At 54.5% G+C, this 22,895-nt stretch overlaps 2 protein-coding genes across 2 annotated transcripts; one reads left to right on the forward strand and one right to left on the reverse strand.

Annotated features, from left to right (window-relative positions):
• Positions 1–32: 32 nt before the first annotated feature.
• On the reverse strand, positions 33–2,092 carry HER10_EVM0004157 (uncharacterized protein). The gene is made up of 3 exons (XM_035473809.1): positions 1,553–2,092; positions 1,432–1,492; positions 33–1,348 (listed from the first exon to the last, which is right to left on the reverse strand). The coding sequence occupies exons 1-3, from the start codon at positions 1,849–1,851 to the stop codon at positions 164–166; spliced, it is 1,545 nt and encodes a 514-aa protein (XP_035335907.1). The 5' UTR covers positions 1,852–2,092; the 3' UTR covers positions 33–163.
• A 297-nt stretch (positions 2,093–2,389) lies between these two features.
• On the forward strand, positions 2,390–6,600 carry HER10_EVM0003679 (uncharacterized protein). Its single transcript, XM_035482935.1, has 4 exons — positions 2,390–2,970; positions 3,043–3,353; positions 3,409–4,741; positions 4,798–6,600. Exons 1-4 carry the CDS (start codon positions 2,716–2,718, stop codon positions 6,502–6,504), a joined length of 3,606 nt encoding a protein of 1,201 aa, XP_035335852.1. The 5' UTR covers positions 2,390–2,715; the 3' UTR covers positions 6,505–6,600.
• The last annotated feature ends 16,295 nt before the right edge of the window (positions 6,601–22,895 follow it).

Consider the following 22,895-nt stretch of genomic DNA (forward strand, 5'->3'; position numbering starts at 1 on the left):
AACCACTCCACCACCCAGCCAGTTTGACCTGACTCCCGACCTAGAGAGCGCCTGCTGGCTGGTGACCGGAATGGAATTGAGGAGGTCTATATACCCATCAAGGTAAGGCGGTAAGGCACGGTAAGTAAGGTGGTGGTATATTCCAGATGTCCAGGTGTGTATTCTACTGCTTCTTCTTCTCACCAATATCCGCCCCGCCGCGCCTTCCATATCCCGTCTTGAAGTACGCCGCCACGAGCTTCCACAGAACCCACGCGAACCCAACAACTACCGCAGCCGCCGTCCCGGCGCGAACCCACTCTGCCTGCCCGGCCTCGAGAACCGGCACGCGTACGGTGCTCGTGAGCCGGCCTCCGTTTCCTCCGGCAGCGGGTCGCGGCTCCACGTGCCAAAACACCGTTCTCGGTCCGAATAACGCGTCATATCCGAGATTCACCCTCTCAAACGGACTGCTCGGAAACTTTGTACCCTCTTCGGAAGAGCACGCCCAGAAGACAGCCGGGTAGGGCACCTCTACCTCGGTGTACCCGCCCGACGCGGGCTCCAGGTATCGGAGGTGCAACGGGACCTCCGCCGTCCACTCTTGGTTCGTTTTCCCCTCTCCTGTCGTAGTTGGCGGCGCGAGCTCGAGGAGGACACCGGAACCCCACGGCCTCGTGGCATACACCGGTGCCTCGAGATCGACTGGCGTGCTGGCATAGCGCAGGGCGGTCAGGTTCTTGGACTTGAGGAACAGATCGTCCGCGAGCTGATAGCGATCCGCAAAGATAGTCTTTGGCAGCGTGAGATGCGCGTGAACGGCGCAGTAGGCGTCCTCCACCGGCGGCTCGGCCGAATCGAAGCGCAGCTGAAGCGTCGGGTGCAGGCCCGTCGGCTCGAGGAACGTTGCAGAGAAGGAGCTCGTGCGTTGCGATCCCTCGTCTCCCGAGTCCGAATGCAGCCGGTGGCGGGCAGGCACGTTGAAGAGAACGGGCGCGGGCTTCTTGTGCTCGCCGAGGACGGTGAGGCCGCCCGCCATGCCGATCTCGTGCGGCTCCGGCTTCGCGGTGGAGTCGGTTGTGAGGATGCCGACCTCGGTCCTGTGGTTCGGTGTCGAGGCGACGGCGACGCGGTGTTTGCCGTAGGGCCATTGTACCGTCAGCTTGAGGGCGTGCGAGATTGTGTCGTAGGAGATGTCAAAGGATGCCGCCGTCTTTAGGTCCTCTGCGCGGGACTTGCAGTTCGCGTCTGATGCCGGGCAGAGCTTCTCGGCTGTGTACTGGCTGAAGGCGGCGAGGTTCTCTAGGGGCTCGTAGTATTGGAGTGCTGCGGAGTGAGAGAACCTATCGTTGGGGAGGGTTGTGAATGACTTTGTTTGACAGAGTTAGTCTTGATGGTCTTGCCTGGTTGAGTGTGACTTCGGGAGGAGAATTGTCTGGAAGTATAGCTTACCTCTGACGATGTACAACTGCTCCCACCAAAGGCATCCTGCAGAGCCGTGCATAGTCTTGTCCTTTATCTCATGTTAGCTTTCCTTACGTAGCCCGGACGATACCCTCTGATTGAAACTCACGCGTCCCATTTGATCTCCTCCTTCTTTGGCGTATAAAAGAGATGGAAACCTGGTGATACCCTCGAAGCCAAGGGGCCAATTGTGTCATAGGCGAATGGGCTGACCCATCTGATGTGTAGCTCATGACTCTCACTCAGAAGCTGGGATAGTTCAGAGGGAAGCTCTTCAAGGGCCAATGTGATTCTATCTTCCCGGACAGATAAGAGCTCGGGACCCTTTACGCCGGCATCGCTAACCTCAAGAGACTCCGGAGGCGCTCCGTCACTGGGCTTATGAATGAAGGTGATTCGCTGACGCATATTGTACGATGGCCTACGCAATCTCGCTGCAGACTGGGGCAAATGAGTTCCGGTTCAATGTATCCGTAAACGCTCTGAATATTACCAGAAGAGATAAGTAAACGAGATGCAAGGTGGTAAGGTCAATGAAAGTGGATTCTGCGGTGACGTGAACGGGTTGGTGTGATCAGTGAGTGAACAGTGTGCTCGGATGGGTCCGTTGGCATCGATGTCGGAGCTGGAGACCCGTTGCTGAGGACACTTCGCTCGGTGCCGAATCCAGGGACACCCACTGACTCCACTCAAGCTTCTTTCTGGTGTACGAATGCCATCTAAGGCACCAGCCACACCCAGCCACATGACACCCAGTGTGGGCGGGCTTATGTAAGTTAACTCAGCACGTGTGGGGGCTAAAACTAGACCCATAAGTTCACGGGTCCAGCCCGCCCTGCCACATTCGGTCACCGGCTCATCAGCCACGCTAAGCCGTTTTAGCTACCGAAGCTGGCGCGGAGTGGGATGCCCCTCCAGCCCGTCCGCCTTCCGTCGACCGAGACGAACGGGGCCTTGTCGAAAGACACCGCCGACGACATCTTTTCTCTCATTCTTCCCTCTCTCACAATCCAGAGGCTCCTTTCTGCTGTACCTGACGATGCATCAGACGCCACTACGATTTCTACAGACCATTTGGCTTCCACGGCCCTCCTAGCACATTTGGTTTTTTTTCGTGTCACTATTTACATCTCATGAATACTTAAATCCTGGTAAAAAGGATATTCGGCGCCGTATTCCACTGTTTGGCCACGAAAGCGCGTTTAAATTCTACCTGAACACCCGCGTATCAGCTCATAGATTGGCCAAGGCTTGCTTCGAAAGCCAGTGGACATGGGCGATCACCAGCCGTACGTGACCATCAGGTCTCGGCGACCCCATGACGGGAACAGCGTGAGCAGTGCAGACTCAACTGTAGGTGCCAGGATCTCGGCGATCCAGTCGCGCAGAGTACGTGTAGACTCACAAGCCGGCCATGATCAGTACGGTTCCAGCTCCGGCGATGCGCCTCGGCCCGCCACACATGATATCAGCCGCGTGAGCTATCACGTCAAGCACCTCGACAGCTTCGCTCAGACCTTGGAGAATGTAAGTTGAAAGATGAAGTGACGATTCTAGGTTATGTGTTTCAGGTCACATACTGACACTTCATCCACAAAGTCTGCAAATCGAGCATTTCCGAACCGCGGAAAATCGTCACAGCGGTATTCAAAGGTGCAGGCCTTGCTCCTACATTGGGGCTGTGATGACCTTTTTGTGTTACCTGAGCTGGAGGACCTGGAACGGTGCCTCCGCGAGGATTATGCCTTTGACACGGAAATCTTTCCTATACCGTCTGAGAACTCACATTTAGAGCTCATGATGCAGGTCGGTAAGCTGATCAAAGACCACGAGGCTCAAGACACGCTCTTTTTAGTCTACTACGGCGGCCATGCCAGGATAGATGAGTCTCGTCAGAGCACTTGGTGCGCGTAAGTCTAGAGCATTATATCATCCCCATCACTCGTATCCTCACAAATTCACTAGCACTCGACATCCCGACTCGCCATGGCTCCAGTGGTCTGCCATTCAGACCTTGCTAGAGCGCTCGGCATCCGACGTTCTCATCCTCCTCGACTGCTGTGCGGGAGCGGCGAGCGCAACTTTCCCCAACGGCAACAGCATCACCGAGACCATCTCCGCCTCGAGCTGGGACGCCATCGCCCCGGATCCGGGCCGCTACTCCTTCACAAACGCCCTCATAGAGGTGATGCAAGAGTGGAGGCTCCGCACCTTTTCCGCGGCCATGCTGCACGCCGAGGTTCTCGCTCGCTTGAAGCATCCGCGCCCAGTTACCATCAACGGCAAGGTCTTTGAGGCCAGGTCGACGCCGGTTCACTTCATGATGACGTCGAATCACAAGGCGCCGAGCATAGAGTTGTCCCGGGTCGTGCCGGCTGAGCAGCGGCCGCCATCGCCGCCACTGGATGCCGCGATCACTGCAGACGAGAGCGGATCGCCCGAGGGGATGATAGGTGGGCGAGGACCTGGCGCGCCAATGGCAGGGGAGCCGAACGAGGATACGCCGCATGTCATGATCTCGCTGGCACTCGAAGACAATCAGCAACTAGACCTCAGCGCCTGGGAGCAGTGGTTATCCAACTTCCCAGCCCTGGCAAAGTACGTCAAAGTCCAGGGGGTTTTCAAGAGCCATTCCACATTGCTCCTCTTATCTATGCCAGTCATGGTGTGGGATCTCCTGCCAGAGGACCATGCAACCTCATTCATAGCCTTCATTCGCTCCAATAACCTAGTGTCAGAGAGGAGTCGCAAGGACGACGAGGCTAGGGTGGATGTTCCGGTGAGCCGAGGCGCTCGTATATTGCAAGACAACACACAACCGGACTCCGCCTCGATGGGCACATTTTTCTCGGAAGTCACATACACGAATGCTCCAACGATAACAGGCAGCGTCATGGGGACGCAAGTGGGAGGCAGCGGGCCAAACGTGAGAGTAATGGAAGTGGGACAGACCAACATCCAGGAGTCAGATACTGAATCACCATCATCGTCGCCAATTGTCAGATCATCACGGCCACTTCAGGCGCCAAACCCACCAGCTTCGATTGGAACCCTACAACGGCACCACACCTCATCCTCGCAAGTATCTTCGGAAGGGACACCGATATCCAGATCCATGATTCCGAACCAGCAGAGAAGCGCGCGGAGGACCTTGCTACAAGATATCCCGGAACCGCCCAAGTTCTCCCAGCACGTCGAGATCTTACTCCAGCAATATTACCGGCAAGAGCCGTTGCCAAACGACGATCAAAAGAATTTTGTTGCCTCGAATCTGGGCATAGAGTTGTGGCACGTCGAGGTAGGCTTAACCATCCACTCCCCCTCTCATTAGAAATGGCGCAATAACTGTAGCAGGCCTGGTTCCATCACCGGCGGGAACGAGATGTCGTCTCGCAGCAATTCCAAACTCTTAGAATGGGCGGCGACCCAACCCCCGGAGCATACCAAGGAGCCCAGATGATATTGCCGCATCACCTTCAGAGAATCATCGAGGTCCTATCTTCTAGCAGTATCCTAATGATCGATCTCCGCCCTCCAGCAGACTACGAGAAGTCTCACATCAAGGGGGCAATCAACCTTCGCGCCCCCTTGAGCTTTATCAAAGAAGCCTCCTTCGACATGATTGAGCGAGCGTTCCCAGACCAACGCAGCAGGCAAGTCTTTGGCGAGTGGCAGTCCGCTACATGCCTAGTCATCTACGACCGCGTCATAGACGCCTCGCGGGACTGTCCCCTAGCCGACGTTCTCTACGACAAGTTCAGGACCTGGGGCTGGCCAGGCCGGTGTTTCGTTCTCAAAGGCCACTACAAGGAGTTCAGCGTATCGTACAAGACATCCATCACCGGGTCCAAGGTGTCGGGCGAGGCAGGGCATCAGCAGCAGCAGCAAACCCCGGATCCCCTCCGCCAAGAGATATCGGCGGCCGCACCGTCAGAGACTGATGACGCGGCGGCGAGGAGAGCGCAGTACCAGGAATTGCTGACTCAAATCGACGACGAGGGCATAGTGACCAACAGCAGCAGCAGCAATAACAGCAGTAACTACTACGCCTCTTCGTCGAGGCCCGATCCCAACAACGATGACTACGACCCGTCGGCTACTAGCTCGGGCCGCGGCGCGCGAGCCACGACGAGCCAGCATGAACGAGACCTCGAAGCCGAGTTCCGGCGTCGCGTCCCGGACCTCTACCGCAAAGCCCTGGAAGTCCATGGCAACAGCGGTAGTGGCGGGGGCCGGGCTGCCGAGACGCCGCGCGACACTTCCGCCTCTGCGCCCGCCCCTGGCGCTGCTTCTGATGACACTGGCAATGGTGGTGGCGGTGGGGGGACAGGAATAGCAGAAACGGTGACGGGTACAGCAGCAGCAGCAGCACTAGCAGCAGCCAAATCATCAGAGGAAGCAGCGACAGGAACAGCGACGAGATGGGACGGCGGCTCTGCCTTGCGACGAGGTGGAGATGGAGGTGGAGGTGGCAATGCCAACGACACCACCGACGGGGAGGAGGACAGGAACAGTACCACAACCTTTGGATTCGACACAAAGGCGCCGCTAGTCGAGTATCTCGACAGAGGCCTCTCCCACATCCGGCAAGGGAAACCCGTCACGTCCGCCGCGGGTGACAGCTGGCGACCCATCGACGTGGCCCCGACCTCTTCGTCGTCGTCGCTGTCGCCGTCGTTGACAAACACCACCAACACCGCGATTGGTGGGATGTCGAAACTTGCCGCGGAGGGCTGTCATGCCCACTTTGACTCAGGGGCCGCCGTCGCCCTCGCCACGCCGCTGGGTTCTTCAGACGATTCTTATGTGAAGATCAGCAGGGGAGATGCGCAGTACGCGGGCGATCTCCCTGCTGGTCTTGGTAACCCCCCGAACCCGGGCCATCAACACCAGCAGTACCATCACCATCACCACCAGAACCAGAACCAGCACCGCGGCGGCCTCGTCGGAGGAAAAGACGGGACGACGAGGGATGCCCACGTCGTCGTTGGTCCGTCCGGGGATGAAACGCCCAAAAGGGGCCGGGGCGGTTTCCTGAATAAGGTTCTGCGAAGGGCATAAACGTTGAAAGCGTGCTTGCCCCTGGTTCAGGTGTCATGGTTTTCTGTAGAGTTGAAGAGGGGGAGAGGGAACTTCTTTTTCCGAACATGGGGCTGGCTTGGAGGGCCAGAGGGGAAAGGGAGGGGAAAGGGAGGGGAAAAAAAATGTGATGCTCGTGGGCGTTCGTCTCAGGAACCCTTTTTTCATCTCGCGAGCTGGCGTCTTTTTTCGGACTCTTGGTTTTGGACGGAAAGTTGTATGGCGTGTACGGTGTGTGCGTGTCAATGTCGATGGTCAGGGCATAACCAAGCAAGAGCCCGTCAATGGAGGAGAGTTGGGAACCATTTATGGATACATACAACATGCGATGCTATTCACGACACACCACCACCACCACCATCTTCTTCTCCTCCGTTTTCACTTTGAGCTTTCTAGATTGAGCGTTTACTTTCCCCTGATTCGATGTTTTGGGATCAGGGGCAAATTTCTAGTTGGCATTGATGGCAAGACTGTAGATGAGCATACTTTGGTTTGGTTTGATACCGGTCTGGAGTAAGCAATTTGTTTTTGGTGGGTACCCGGTCAACCCTTGGTGTTCAAACCAGTTCGGAGAGAGAGATTTCACCTCCATACAAGCAGGCGGGTGCGGATTGGATGGTGGCAATGATGTTCGGAAACCGGAGTATCGTAGTTTATCGAACATGGACCACATTAGGACAAGATAATCAGTACGTAGCGTAACAGAAGCAATAGCAGCATAACCTGGTCACAGCCTTGTAAGGTGTTCCCCTTCTTCGTCTTATTCTGTTTCCCGTGTGCTATGCTTCACTCTATCTCGCTTCCCCTCCATGTTGTATCGTGTATCTGTGTATGGTGGCATATGTTGGCCCCCTCGACCCGTCCATGCTCCCTCGCTTTCGCGCCTCTGCCTGCTTTCGTCTCTTCTTTACAAATCTGATAGTCACAGTGTCGTTTGGAGATACAGGCGAGAACAACGCTCCTGCCTGTTTCTCCCAGGGGAGGGGGTGTTGAGTTTAGAAGTTGGGTTTGGTGGTTGAACGGACGGACGTTCGACGAAAAGGCAAGGGGGCATGATGGAAAAGACGGACGAGAGAGACAGAGACAGAGAGAGTTGCGATGGAAAGGGTCACCCCTCATCCTTCTCCGCCAGAACGCTGCGTATGCACCTCTCAATTTCCCCATGGATCACCCCTTCCCGCGACCCTCTCTTCCCGTCTCTTCGGGATGTTTCTGTCTAGGCTTTTCGTTCAAGCATACCAGGGGGAACAAGAGTCCGACAACCAGACCAGGCTCAAACTCAGACTCAAATCCAGACAGACCCGGCAATGGCCTTGTAGCACCGTTCGTCTCGAACAGAAATGTCAAATACTTTTTCTTCCCACTTGGTACGTGCCAGCCCTTGACGTTTTGGAAATAATCCGCAGTTTCTCAATGCTATCCATTCTTTTCTTCTTTTCTGCTTGGTATATCCCCCCCTATCCTGTTCCCTTTGGACATCACTCCCCTTCCCAATCTTTTCCCCCCTTGAACCCGGAAGCTCGGGTATCACGTCATCCATTCCTGATCATGGTTTTTGCTCTGCTTGAAGGACCCCCAACTCGACAGCAAAGACACCTACACAAGCACAGATCAAGACTCAGAGGCAAGAGAGAAACAGCAAGTCGCGCCAAGGCAGGCATATCCTTTGCCGTTTCTAGTCGGGCTTACCCATACCTTGTCTTATTTGTCAAAAGGTCCGGACGGAGTTGGTCGGGAAAAAAAAGGGGGCATACAGGGAAAATCTCTAACGTAAGGAGAACGAAAGAGGGGAGGGAGGTTTACCCGAGTCTACCTACTCTACAGGGTTGCAGCAGTTACAGTGGTTGATCATAGATCTGTGGCGAGAAATAATCAGTGTAGATCCCCTTGTTTCCTATACTACAAACTGCCGTTTTGTTTATAACATGGTTTTTCTTAGTTCCAATATATTGGCTCAGCTTGTGGTAGTGAACGGTGCTCAGGCATTGGGAACCTCGCTGCTGTTATCAGGTACTTCATACCTAGTACAGCTGGGAAACAGTAGACGAGGAAAGAGAGAAACATCACGAGTAGCTGGTTGGCCGCCGCTGGGGGGAAGAGGGGAGAAACTGGTGTCCGATCCGAAGATATGCAGGTTTCGATCCCATGTGTCCAAATCAACCTACGGCACTTCAGTCTCACAGTCGTCCGAGAAGGGAGATGCTCAACGGTCAGTCGCGAGCGGTTGTACCTGGTCTGATGTCTGCTCGCGTGTGATGTCCAAGAGTGCAGGAGACATACACTAGTCCCAGCGGGCGTTTGCCAGGTATGGGCAAGTTTCTATCGCATGGCAATGGAGAGGAGGTTGGGCAAGGACGAACGTCCGGGGGGGCTCGCCGCCGCCACCGTCAGCAAGCAGCAGCAGCAGCATTAGTCGCAGCAAGTCAGAGCGAGAGAGAGAGAGAGAGCGCGCGCGCGGGATCATCTGTGTGTCTGCTGCCTTCTCATGTTCTTGCCGAGCTGTCTGTCAAGTGGAAGAGACGACCTGACCAATCCAAAGCTCGGCAAGACGAAGGTCAACCACGGGCGTTCTTCTTCAGATCAACGAGACGAAAGTGACAAATCGCTCTGACGCCGGGTGTCAAAAAACGTCCATAGTTGACAGGTAGGCGCAGCAGGACAAGGCAAGCATAACGTGCGAGCGGCCCCGAAGCGACGGGTCGGGTTGGACGGTTGGCTCGTTAGTGGTGGTGTCGTCGTCTTTCCTGTGACAAGCTTCACCTCAAGATACTCTACGGATACACACACACTCTCTCTCGCTCGCAGGATATCGTCCAGAAGAGGCAAACAGGTCAGTGACTTTTGTCTCCACGAGCGTGCGGGCGGGGAGAGAGGGACTGATGTTTCTTCTTTCGCGACATGTCCAAAGGGGAGGGGGTGCGGTGGGCGTGGCGCAGTCCGTCAACTCGGTCCCCAACGGTTGCTGTCAAAAAGAGATTTTAGAGAATGCGACTGGCTGGCAGATGTGACAAGTTGTCGGGCCCCCTTCTGTCTCCAGCTGCCATGCCAAATTCTGAGAAGGGCGTGAATGGGGTTGGTGGGTTGCGTAGTGTGGTGTAGGTAGGGATCCGACAAGCAGCAAGATCCTGTAGGTTGCAAACCGTCCCATTTTCCAGAAAGGAAAAAGAAAAGAAACAGAGGAGAGGAAGCAGACCCCCCCATCCCTGCCTGCATCATGGACGGAGAAGAAGGGAGAGAGTCAGCGAGAGTACCCGAACATCGACAGACGGTGGTTTGACAGCGGGTCATGGATATGCACGACATAACATCATGACGAGAATCCGAAGGGAAACGAAGACAAATCAGAAGGCGGATAACTCGAGGCCAACGTGGTGAAGAAACAATGCCGCGCCCGCTTTGGCAGTCCGACAGGTTCTGGAGTTTCTCTCTAGATCCCGTGCGCACTGTCTGCTACGGTGCGCTACGTTCGTTCGAGCCCATCTATCGGGAGGAGAAACGAATCTCTCTGCATGCTGAGTTCCCATTGCCCTGTTGTCTTCTCCTCTGCTCTTCTTCTCTCCGCACGTCGCTCGTGGTCAGAAGAAGGGTGACAATGTGTGAGAAATGTCGAATTCCGCTGTCGTCGGGAATTCGCATCCAGACCGTGGATGCGAGAAAGGAATGCGATTCGCTCGCCAGAAATCGTGACAGGTGCTAGGGTACACCCTGGCACGCCGGGGGAGGAGTTCCCAGCCCCAAAATGAAGTTTTTTTTTTACGATTTGACAGGGCGCTTGGACCATGTTAAGGCTGGGTTCAAGCTCCAGGGGACGAAAGATGGAAGGGGATGAGGAAGCGGATGGATAGTGGACTGGGTAGATGAAGACAAGGAGTCTTCTGGGTACGATGTAGGGATTGTTGATGAGCATCGCCATCCGGCTCTGGAGTCTGGCACTGGCCCTGGCCGCTCTTCCCTGTGCCTGTCCTTCTCCTGTCTCCCCCCTCTTCTCCTCAATTGATCTTGATCTCAATCTTTTTGGGGGCCCATGGAGTCCCTTCCAGTTGCAACATCATCCATATTCTTATGTGCGAATACACCAGAATTGGCAGATTGGAAGCCAAACAGTCGGCTAGCTGGCCGGGATCAGATCAAGGCAAACGGGTGGAGAACGGGCATCGAATTCTGTCACCGGGCGGACCTGCCTGTTCAGTTTCAGATGTCCGGAAGCAACGCCAGAAGATTGCCAATTGAGCACGGCTTCCGGGATAAGGTCTGCCGCGAAGAAGACGACCAGAATTTCTACCTGCGGTCATTGTCCGCGGGGCGAGTTAACAAGTTGCGAGTGGATGAGATTCCTGACAAGCCCCATGTTTCCCTTCGGCCCTCAGGGGCCGGGAAAGCCAATGTGTGAGGCCCTTCGTGCCCTTCTGCCTTTTCAGATCCCTGCCGGTCACGCCAGTCTTGCGTCCAGCGTTATGAGGGTTGCTTCCCCAAGCCTGGCTGATCCATGGTTATGACGGGGAACATGGTGTCGGCAGAAGGCATGTTTGGATGTTAAACCTCCTAGCCACTTTGCCACCCCACTCGAATCGTCCTAGTCCGATCCATCAGCGTTGGATCTGGTGGTCCCCTTGCGGCTGTCAAACTTGACAGATCCCCTTTACAATTTGGTCGCCAGTGGGGAGAACCAGAGGCCGATAATCGATATGACTCCCACCGTCGAGGGGTGCAGATGGAGCTTCCGACCAGGCCTGGCAATAAGACCTTCTGTGCCGGCGGGAAATGACTTCATAATGAGCCCAGATATCTCGTCAAACTGTCCTTTAACATGCTCCTAGTGGGGTTCCAATATCTGCCGATTCCCAATAATCTTTCTGCGATTCTTTCAACCTTGCGGCCGCCGCTTGGATCTGGGCCTGGACTTGCACTATCCACCTTGTCAAATGTAAAGGTATGCACGTCGCTGGCTCGGGACTCGGGAGTCGAGTCGAGTCGGAAGCCTTGCACCCGGCACGCCTTGCTCGAGATCTCATCGAACCCAAAATTCCCTTCCATTGCCAATTGCCCCCTCAGCCGATTGAAAGCGTCACCGAAATGATCCTGAGTTGTGCCCGACAAAATATGCTTTTGCCCCTGTAGGATGTTGACAGGCTGTTGTTGTGACGGCATCGGAGCCGCAAACTCTCCACAACAACGTCTGCGCCTGCCTTTCACAGAACAGACGATGTGACTGCCCATCCTGGCACTGCTGTCCTCTTCCCGCTGTGACGCTACCGCAGGGCGTTGACGGTTGCTGTCACTCTAAAGGTTCGCGCTTGACATGCGGAGCAGAAAGGCGGCTGCATCAACTGACGTTGCCGACAGCTCGACGTTGCCGCAGCCGAACTTCTGTGGACAAGAGCGTACATAGGTCCAGTCTGAATGGAACTACCGGTTGGTGGACCTCATGATCTCCATTTCATATGTCTGTGTCACTTCCAGGGCGCCCAGAGGAGCAAGGCCCGTACATGATGTATCCAGCACGGCCGCCCCAAGGCGGCTGTGTTACTCAATAAGGAGCAGCTTGCGCGACGCGATACACGGGGCCGTGACCAGGGTCACCACAGCCCAAAGATCCGATCTGGGTGGGTGTTCCAGAGAAGAAAATATCGTCACGACTTCTACTCGCGAGGTACAGGTGATGCCCGTCTTCGTAAAGGATCCATTGAATTCCCAGGTCCACGGGATGGTTGGACAATATAATTTGTCTTGATTGCACCAAGAGATTCCAAAGCGGCGTAGGGCCCATTTGGAAGCCTGCATCTCGTACGACGTGCCTGACTGTCAATGAAAGGTTGGGTCAAGCTGGTGGTGATGCCGGCGAATCCCGCCCGTACAATACGGTGGTGTCTTTCATGTCCCACGTGAACACGAGCCGTTGACGGCTTTGCGTTCACGAAGCCCATAGTGAAAGCCATTTGGCCCAGTCAGAGGCATAGTAACTATGAGTTGCTATTGATGGGAGAAATTGGGTGTTCGCAAAGGCTGTCGAATCGACTCAAGGGAGCCCTGTCCTCGAAAAGCGGAAATCGTCAGATGGCAGGCTCTTGTATCCGAATATCCGACAGACCCATTAGTCTAGATTATGACAATCTGTAGAACCTGGATCGAAAGTATATTAGCATTTACTGGTGAATAGCGTGGTAGTCATTCGACATTCTCTCGTCATCAAAATCCATCACTGATCAGAAGCATGCAGGAAACCGGTGGGACGTCGGCCATAGTCCGCATTCGAAAAGCAAAGCAACTGGCTTCTCGGTCGTAGATCATGCGAGAGTATGCTTCATCTTGCAGCAAACTGCTAAAAGAAATCCTGCAAAAAGCAAAACTTCCGGTGCCGTTCGAGTTGCTAGCTATCCTTGAGGTTGTACTCCGTACATACTGTATCAACTGTACTCTGAAGACAACCCAAGTTCCACAAATGGTCTCCAGAACCCAGAAACTAATCGTGGCTAGACCGATCAGTCATACGGCTTGGTCATGTCTATATCCTGAATCCAAATGGCGGACATTTGACCAAGCCTCTTGGACACACTGCGAAGACATACTAAAGCAACAGAACAGAATGTGCACAGATAAATCTGTTACGAGTTGAAGGTTCCGCAGAGTACAAGACACGCTGAGCTCTGTCCCGACTGCAGACCGAAAACAAGCACGGACTCTGTGTCATGTGGACGAGAAGCTGCCAGATGACAGGCTATAACACGAGTCTTGGTAACATGCCGGTTGAGCTATGTTACTGCATGTCGTCCTGTTGTACAGCCGTCCTTCCAGTTGAGGAGCTACTGATGTAGAGAGCCGTTGTATTTGTTAGTAGTTTCCGACGCCGTGAGTAACAGTAGCATTAGGATTCAAGGGTGTACCGTAGACTGGGAGTCCTCGACTATTTGCCTAGAACAGGTAAATCATGCGGCTGGTTCCAGGGGCCACAACTGTGCGGCGAGGTCAACTTGTCAAGCCCGTCTTCGCGAGACCGACTTGCCCTCAGCGGTTCGCAAGAGGCACGAGCAAGGGGCTCTGGCCACAATAGAATAAAGGCCCGCCTATAGGCCCAACCTGAATGAGCGGGTCATCGAGGCGGTGGTTGTTGGCATGAGGTGTCAGACCGGAAGGGTGCGGCTCATCCACATTTGACAGGCGATGGAGGATTGCTACTGCAAGATTATCGATCTTGCCACGATTCACTGGCGCGGTCCTGTCATCCAGCTCAGGGTAGTCGAACAATTGTTGGTCTCGCCACGGCAGCGTGCTGGATACGGCCCCTGGGCTGTATCAAAGGACCAAAACCCCGGGAATGACAACTACGGCAAAGCAGCCCACTCGTTCGTTGCCCTAGAGTTTGACAAGGTCGCGACGGCAGAATTTCTCCCGCTGCGGTCTCAGCTGGCCCCCCATACTTGAGCAGCGTCCTCAGCGTTGGCGTTGCACCGCTTCGTATGGCCTGCGCGTGCTTGCAATTATTCTCTTGCAGACTGCATCAGTTGTGTTCGTGTCCAGACTTCAGACGTTCATCAAGTGGCTCTCTACACGGTCGCCCGTTCGGTACGTTTCGGTAGTGCAATAGGAACGGAGCCGGTTCCGAGTCGAATCGAAACGTGGGGCCCAGAGAAGAAGATTACTGGGGTGGTACGGTAGCAAGACATCCCTGGAAGCACCCCAGCTGGCGGGCTCTGCCGTCTCATTAATGGAAAGCCGTCCCCTTGTCTTGACAAAGGAGATCCATCTGGATGGGAACCCTCGCGACGGGTAATCTTTGCTTAGTTTGGTCATTTTTGCGAATATGATCCCTGCAAATGCGGTTGAGTGGGCCACCCAGCGATCTGGCAGGCCGAATAAGCCTGGCATTTCGTCGAGAACAACGAGTCCCGTTTCTTTCTCCCTGATGGAGACATCGTGGAGCTGTCAAACGTACGATATCCGCAAAAGCCATGTGTTGGTGCGCGACAACCTGGAGTTCGAATCTCCACCTCAGCGATCCTTTGCGGGCTCTTCTGCAATACAGACCGGACATGCCGCTCGAATCTCGACAGATAGGATGCGAGGACGTACGTATGTTGGAAATTTTTAGCAAAATTAAGATTCTGAAGGGATTGTTAGCACAATCGTCCATAATCACGCCGCCCGCCGACATAGCACATCGCAGGACGGATATCTGGGCTATACTCCGTGCAAACAGATGAAGGGAGGCTGCAGCAAGTCAATCGGGTCTTCTGAAACATGAGGCGTTGAGGCGAACAGACGCTCACCACGCGATGGTGATGTTGTGTCCGTTCGGGCGGACTATTAATCGATGTTATGTTCTATTTCAGTCGATTTGAAAATGTGCTAGAATCGTTATTCCATCAGTTGTGCTGTTGCGTTCAAAGTTTGCTAGAAAGACGTACCTGACAGCTACCTGAAGCTTCGGGGAAAATGTTTGGAGTCGGCGGGCGCCATTCCAACCTAAGTCGCGGATGAACGCCTTCGGGAGCAATTCGGAGCGCATACACTTTTGTGACACAGGGTATTTTTAGGGTTCCATCGTTCATTGCCCCGTACATCATTCCTTGTCAATGCGGTCAGAACGGACCTGGATAGTGTGGGTATGACAAGGCAAACCTCCACAGCAGCCCGTGAATCCCCTTTTTACCCTTGAAAGGTGGAGGAGCAAAAGTGCGCGGTGAAGCTGGACCGCGTTGACCGCTGCCCTGCCCGGTGGTACTGAAAATCGCTGGTTCGGACAAATCAGAAGGGCAGCGACGTGAGTGTATGTATTGCACTTGGCGCCGAGCGATGTGCAGACGGGAAGCAAGATCGATTTGGGAACACCAGCGAGTCAAGATCGCGCATGCTGCTGGCGTCTGCAGTGCCGACCGATGCAAATTGCATCTGGCCGCATCGGCGAGGCGGGCGAGCTGAGGGGATTCGGACATGGTCCAAAGAAACGACAGCACTCAATCATGCAGTTTGCTTGCACGATGCTGTTAGCCAATGGGGTGTACGCGTTGACAGGTGCAGGCAGGCACACAGACAAGCATCTGGAGCCCATCAGCTCGCACTACAAAGCGCTCCAGCATGAGTCCAGTGGGAAGATCATCCTGTCCCGCTCTGCAGATGGGCGTGTGCTCCGGCGCACAGGGCAGCGGGAACGTGCAATGATGGCGGTAGATTGTAATTGAATGATGATTAGTGATGCCGGGACCGCCCAATGGCTGAGGCTCTTGGAAGATTGGTCGAAGGCTTCCAAGGAGCGGAGACGAGCAGACAACGGAAGTTCCCAGCTGTCTCTCAGGGATTCATTAAGTCGATTGTGAGATTTAAATTATTCTCCCCCTGAATGGATTGAAGAAGAGGCGACTTCCGACGTCGTAGAACGAAGTCGATGTATTCTTGATGGGGCTCGGTCCTGATTTGATAGCCAAAAGTCGGTCCTGGATGTCAACGCGCAGCCAGTGGCGTCCAGCCTTGGGACGACGGGAGAAAGATAACTGACGGGGGGGCCAATCCCACGACGGCAGTAGGAAGAGCAGAGTTCTTCTAGTCTGCTTCGGGTTTTCCAGGTAGAAACGTTTAACCTCTCCGAAAAACGAGTCTGGCCAGAATTTGAAACGGCACCGAACAATCGGTCGGTTCTGTGCGTGGACCGGAAGGAACCCGCGCTCGACGGTGCCATATTGGGAACGATAAGAAGCCTGTGTGTGCGTATGTGTGTGTGTGCTCGCGTAGGTTGTTTGTTGATCGGGCTCCCAGCAGAGTTTCCAGTGAAGTGTCCGATGTACACGAGCATGGCATCCGTTTCTGTGGAAGGGTGGTCGAGGACGAGGGCCGGCTACTTGCACAAGTGCCTAGATGATGGATGTGCTTGCTGGTGCTTGGTGTGTGTGTTTGGATGGGGGTGAGATATGAGAAGCGCCATCGGGCGCAAGGGAGGCTTGTGCATATGCGTGGCCCAGATGCCGGCGATGGCCATCGGTGAAGATGAGGTTGGCGAGTTTGTTGTCTCCCCCGGGTTCATCACATATCACATCGGAAAGGGTCGTCGTTGGCGGATGTTCGCAGCAGTTGTCATGCCCGGGTCTATGGCACCGGTGAAGACGGGTGTGGACGGTTAGCAAATGGGAAATCTGGATCGGAAAAAGCCTCCCCGCTCCATCTACCAGTTCCTGGATGGAAACCAATAGGAAGGGGCAGTGTGGAAGGGGTCTCCTCCGGAAGCAAAGATGCTCACGGATAATTGGGCCCAATATTCCGTGAGGCAGGCACGGCGCATACCGCACTGGACCTTCCCAGGTTGATTGTATTCGTACTCCATACCGTCCTTTTCTTTCTAGCTACCTTATTTTATAGGGGCAGGTAAGGTACTTTGTCATGGAAGGAACGGATATCTGTCCCAAATACGGCATTCAGACAGAACAGATACAGATACAGATACCCCGTACGGAGTAGGTACTCAGTCCAGAGAACAGGGCAAGGTATATCCAAGGCCTTGCACTTGCTTTCGCTTGCAACTTGCAGGCAAACAATTCATCAATCCAATTCACCTTGGAGATGGAAAGTGGGCCTCTGCTTACGCCAGGCGCCCTTTACCTAGCACACAGTAAGGCTCAATGTCCAAGGCCAGCCAAGGGTCAATGTCACGGTTGGGCGGGCAGGGCAGATTCGAGACCGGGGACCAGGGCCGGGACCAGACAGGGAGTCGACGACATTCAATGCAAGTCACACTCGCTGTCCGTCCTTTACCTGCTTCCGAGTATGACTTGTCGGTATTGCAGCCTTGCCAGAGTGAGGTTGGGGGGTTCTGTTTTCTGCAAGGTCACAATAAGATTACACTTCTATTTTCTCTCTAATCTTCTTCAGTACCGGTGTAGAAGCAAGCCATCGGCATGTAGCCCGGGTGTCAAGTGACGTCTGGGCGGGACTGAGGACGCGACGGCGTGCGGGAATTGAGACTCTTTTTTCGAACGTTCTGGGTGCGTGCTATCGTGCGAAGACCTGAACGGCAAGGTCGGTGAGCCTTTGAGGAACTACCAGGAGACTAGAGATGGCCGTCTCTGAAGCCAGCTGTGTCAGGCTGCTGGAGCCCGCTGTCTTCTGCTTATGCTGGCGGCCCAGCCCATCGCTGATGGAAATGGGAAGTCTGGGCTAGAGATCCACGGCTTGGGCCAAAGCAGACTAGTGTTATGTGCGTAGTGGCTATTTGTGTCCCGTCTGAGAGTCGTTGATTCCATTGTTTATCTTACCTAACTTTGGCTTGACGTTTTATGAGGGGATAGGAAGAAAGTGCGACGAGAGAAAAGAGTAAGGAGGAAAGGAGGCTGGCCGCTAAGAAAAATGGCAGGTGCAAGTGAGACGGCAGGCGCAAGTGCAAAGTGCAAGAACCAGTTGCAAAGTCACCCAGTGGCTCTTTCCCCTTCAATCCGACCTCAACCCGCGTATCCACTTTTCGGACCTTAATGGAAAGAACCCAGCTGCACCACTTGCTCATTGGTCAGCTAGACCTTGGTCATAGGAAAGCTTGGACAACCGGGGCACGTACCTGGCTCCATCAATACCTAAGGTAATAAGGAAGCTAAGGTACCTACGGATAAAGAAATGACTTGCCTTAGGTAATACTGCGGATAACTCCCAAATCACTAGTCACAACCATACAACCCGAACAAATTGCTGCAGTTTTCACTTTGAGGCTAAGGCACCTCAGTAAACAATGCATCTTATGCACATCTCAGACTTGTGCTAGCCAGGCTCCTCTCTGACGGACGTATGCAGATGCCATCTAATCATGACGCATCAGCTTCTGCATCGCACCTCGAACTGGTGCCCTGCCATGCGTGCCAGATGCCAATCACACCAAAGAACTGAAAGTCTGAAGACGATGCACGCGCCAGACCGGGTACAAGCAGAACGCCCTCAACACCATCACCACTGACCACCACCCTGGGTCTCTCGGTCAAGCCTACCGCAGTACGCTGGAATACCTATCGATGCATACGGATACACGCCATCGGGAGCTCCATACCGATGATTACGACAATGACGAACGAACAGAATAGCGACCACAAGGGTGGAACTCCCTCATGCCATGCAGATGAGAGTCGGTACAGTGCATCCCCGAGATCGATACCCAGTATCGGCTACGAGATCTGGGCAAGCAAACCAGCAGCCTCCCGCGTCTCCCACCATCACCCGACCCTTGCCGTTGCCGCTCTCAGCCAACCAGAGACAACCACCGTGCCGACAAGAGCGCCATGTGCAATCCCGACCGGCCTGGAGAGGCGTTCCGGTGACCCAGATCCAAAGTTGGTGACGGCGATGGCGATGGCGATGCATATTGCACGACAAAAGAACCAACCATGACAACACAATATACGCCATTTCATGCACTTCGTAACAAGCAAACATCAACCCCGCCCTGGCTGGTCCGTATCGCTTCACGAACCAGCACGCATCCATCTTCCCTAGATATGCACTTGGACCATCCAACAACACAGCGGCCTCAGACAAGCCAACAATGGACTACGGTGCCATCTTCTATCTAGCCTGATCCCGTGCGAACGTGCCCATGAAGCTCGGAGCTTTCTGCACCCAGCTTGCCTTCCTACGTCCATAGGGTAGTATAGTCGCCATCACAAGCGCTAAACCCAACCATGTACGGTGCGCTGTCACTCTTGCTCGGCGTTGCGACAAGCATGCATCAACCAACAAAGAGCCCGTTGGCTGGTGGCGTGCAGCGGTTGTCGTCCTTGCCAGCCCTAGACACAGACTGTTGGCCTATCGCATGGGCCGCTCTGCGCTGGGAGAGGCCGTTGTATCGCCGGAGGAATCGGTACCTGCAGTGGGCGCAGAGTCCGCGTGGTTGCTCTGGCTAACATGCTACTCTAGCGCAAAGTGTCTGGGGGATCGTCGTGCTGGCCATTGCGAAACCGCAGAGCAAAAAAGAGCAGCAAAGCCTAGCAATGAGTAACCCGAGAGACACGACTATCCAGGATTCTGGCCCAGAGTTCGCAGCTGTGACGGAACCGGCCTCGCACTGCATTCTCACCATATCAAACAAACTCAGCCAGCAGGGGGCGTCTGGGAACCGGGATGCCGTCAGCCGCCGCGCCAGGGCCAGCAAGTGATCACGCTGCCCTTTGCCATCTGAGCCAGTTGAGCCAGTCGGAGTGCGGACTACTCGAGGAGTGAGTTAAACAGATAGGCGACCCGAACCAAGGGCACTCGAAGCAGCATGCAGACTGTATTCTGGACTGAATATCCATCCGGCACGTCCCTTCAAAGGACGACAGGCACCACAGCTACAACGCCTCTTCCTTACAATACGGAGTACATCTCGGACGTCAGGCTCATGAAGACACCATGGCCCCTGTCGACCTATCAGTCAGCACCCGGGCTTCCGTCTCGCCTGGTCTGCACTCCTGTGTATGATGTGCACCCCGTTCCGACGGAACCCCAACTCAACTCTTGGGGCGCAGCAACTTGAGGCGACACCTGACAAGGAGCCTTCATGACAGTTCCTGAAGAGCCAATCGCAAGTTGAGGATGCGTTTGACAACGTGAACAATCCCATCTTTGGTTCCGATCAACCTCAGATCAACCATACCGTGGTCGCACCTTACAGCCAATCGCAATTCTTGTTTACCTAGATCTCACGAACCTTCCAGCCCTTCTTCGAGCTGTCATGCACACGCCTTGAGCCGTTTCTGGGACCTGTCAAAGGGATTGTGAGCAGAAAAAACATCGTGGGACCCCAGGCAATACCGTCGCAAGGATTCGCCACGGCCGCCAGGGCAAAACATTGATGCTACTCGGAACCTGCCACTTCCTTTCCAGCCACAGACAGGCCCAGTCAATTGTGGTGCTGACCGGGGCCACAGGATCACCGCGGTAGATCTACGTTTTTGACAGCTCTCCCTCGCGCGGACGGCTTCGGCTCCGGAGGCGCTGCCTGTGTACCCTGCGACAGACGACAGACTCGGCCCCTTCCTGGAGTTGAGGCTTGACGATTGAGGCGCCAATACCCTGATTAGCCTGCTTCCGAAAAAAGGTCTTCTACCAGAAGTTGAAACGGTAGTCAACGGTCTTGACCAGAATGCACCTAGTGCGTCTCTCTGACTCGGTGGTTCTCTCAGCCCTGAGTGCATCCTTAAGAACGCAAAGGCGTTGCTGAAGAAAAAAAAAATTACACATTCTGTGGGCGGCTTACAATTGGCGACGAATAGAACATGGAGCCAGAAAGAAGGCGCCTTGAGCCGCATGACACTCTGCACCTCGATGCTTTGCGGGGAGAAAGACCGGGGAGGGGGGAGGGTTGAGTGACAAAAGTTACACTTGTCAAAGTTTGATCATCACCAATCGCAGACCAGCAACTCTGCTCAAATGGATGCTCCGTTTTGAAGTCAGGCCTGCAAACACTTCCCGATAAGGCAAATGTCAGAACGATCCGATAGCTAGACGTGGCCCGTCATGGACAGCCGCGCCGCATACATGGCACGCAACTGTTCCAAAACACTCGGACGGAAGAATAGCATCCAATGGTGAATGTCGTTTCAGTCTACATCGGTTGTCCTTGAGTCGAGGTGCCATGACTTCTGTTGACAAGCACAGCCACCATCATCGAATGTTGCGGACGAGGCATCAAGCCAACTTGGAAGCTCAGCGACTGGTTGAACCCAAGAACACCCAGACACACCCACGAGGGAAGTTTGGGGCACGTCACAGACGTCAGCTGCGACCGGGCGATTGACGGGTGGCTTGAAGAGTCAAAGGCAAAGGGAAAACAACAACAGAGTTCATCGGCTTGGTTTCTTCAACCCAAAGCTTGGGAAAGCTTGGGATGGACGTTTGAATCGTGTTCCCTGCCCTCTCACTCGTCGACAGACTCGCGCGGCTATGTCAAATACTTGAGCCTGCGACGCTCGCGGACCTTATTCAGGACTCGCACAAGAATGCGATGCCTGAATAGCGTTAGGATTGGGCTGAAGGGGGTGGGCGTGTCAGCGGCGGATGGCATAGCCGCTCTAGCGCACAACTCAACCTTTGCTTGCTTACCTCTCCTCCCATCCAGGAGACTTCCGGACCCGCCCTATTGTTTAGGATAGCTGTTGGACAGTAATTTTGGGGGAGGGGAGGGGGCGTGGACGGGATCGAGAAAAGACAAGCAGGGGAGCGCCATCACGTCAGGGCTCCCCTGGCTGCTACTCTCCTGGCCTACCCCCCCAGTCCCCCCCTCCATGAAAACATCGTCTGTCCATCCATTCACCTCATCCGCAGGCACACTCGTCAAACACACCACCAATTTGACACCAGACATGCACACACGCGCACATTGGCATACGAGCTCGAACCGGAACTTCAACAACCAGTTGCAGAACTATACGCCCATTGCAGCTTTGTGACACACCACCATTCGCTTTCGTGACGGGAGTTCCCTTTCCTGTCAAGATGTCTCCAAGTCATGACATGTTGGACGTATGCCTGACAGTGTTGAGAGTTGTCTCACTCCCTGACCATGTGCACAAAAAAGCAAGCTGCTGGTATTTGCAGAATTAACGGCGCCTCCCTGGGTCGAGGGCGCGAGCACGAGCGATGGATTCCGCCCATCAACAACAAGATGCTAAATCGAGAGATTCGAGAGCTCGAGAGTTACTAGTCCTCTTCTACGGCTACGTTGACCAGTCTTCAAGAGCCGATTGCTCACGGACGATGAAGGTTGGTCAAGCAAGAGGTTCAGGAAAATTCAGGACTCCCGCTGTCTTCTATTTTGGACTGCTGAGCTCAGACGGCAGTTGTTCGGCGGGTCAAGAACGCCATCTTGAATAATAGGATAATTTCTTGGGGGTGATCGCTGTATTGCCGTTCACGACATCCGGGACCTTGATTCTCAAGGTTTGAGGGTGGTGGATGGAGCCGACAGGGCCTTGACTGCTCGCCCTTTATCGCTTTCGTTAGACTTCATCTTTCTTTCGGTAATGCTATGGGCACTCATTCATGTCAATATTGGACAGAATCTGTCGTATACTGAACCCATCTCCGGTTCACCATGTTCCCTCGCTCAACCTGCTCCGATCAGGAAATGACGGCCAGCCGGGTCAGAGACCGTTACGTACCAGAGTAGGAACCAGGCCACCAGTGCCGACCCCCGGTCTGGTTGATGGGGGCTTATTCTTCTTTATGTCAATTGTGCAAATCTCTATTTTATCCTCGATTGTTATACAAATACGGAGTACTGCCTACGGAGACGGGAGTCTTATTCACTTTAATCCATCATAGGACCTGAGCGCGGCCAGAGCGTTACAAGCGACAATGAAGGGGCTTGGCTGGGAGGGTGAGGTAACCTGTTGAAGCCAGCGCGCCAGTTGCATATGTGATGGCACGTTGAA

The sequence above is a fragment of the Colletotrichum scovillei genome (assembly GCF_011075155.1).
Source record: "Colletotrichum scovillei strain TJNH1 chromosome Unknown Contig00003, whole genome shotgun sequence".
In the NCBI taxonomy this organism is placed as follows: domain Eukaryota; kingdom Fungi; phylum Ascomycota; class Sordariomycetes; order Glomerellales; family Glomerellaceae; genus Colletotrichum; species Colletotrichum scovillei.

Bases quoted from the DNA above. Each gene is read 5' to 3' on its own strand.
- HER10_EVM0003679 (XM_035482935.1), top strand. From the start codon at position 2,716: ATGGGCGATCACCAGCCGTACGTGACCATCAGGTCTCGGCGACCCCAT. The intron at 3,354-3,408 runs GTAAGTCTAGAG...CAAATTCACTAG, and splicing joins CGTCAGAGCACTTGGTGCGC to CACTCGACATCCCGACTCGC. The intron at 4,742-4,797 runs GTAGGCTTAACC...TAACTGTAGCAG, and splicing joins TAGAGTTGTGGCACGTCGAG to GCCTGGTTCCATCACCGGCG.
- HER10_EVM0004157 (XM_035473809.1), bottom strand. From the start codon at position 1,851: ATGCGTCAGCGAATCACCTTCATTCATAAGCCCAGTGACGGAGCGCCT. The intron at 1,493-1,552 runs GTGAGTTTCAAT...CATGAGATAAAG, and splicing joins GAGGAGATCAAATGGGACGC to GACAAGACTATGCACGGCTC. The intron at 1,349-1,431 runs GTAAGCTATACT...TGTCAAACAAAG, and splicing joins GCAGTTGTACATCGTCAGAG to TCATTCACAACCCTCCCCAA.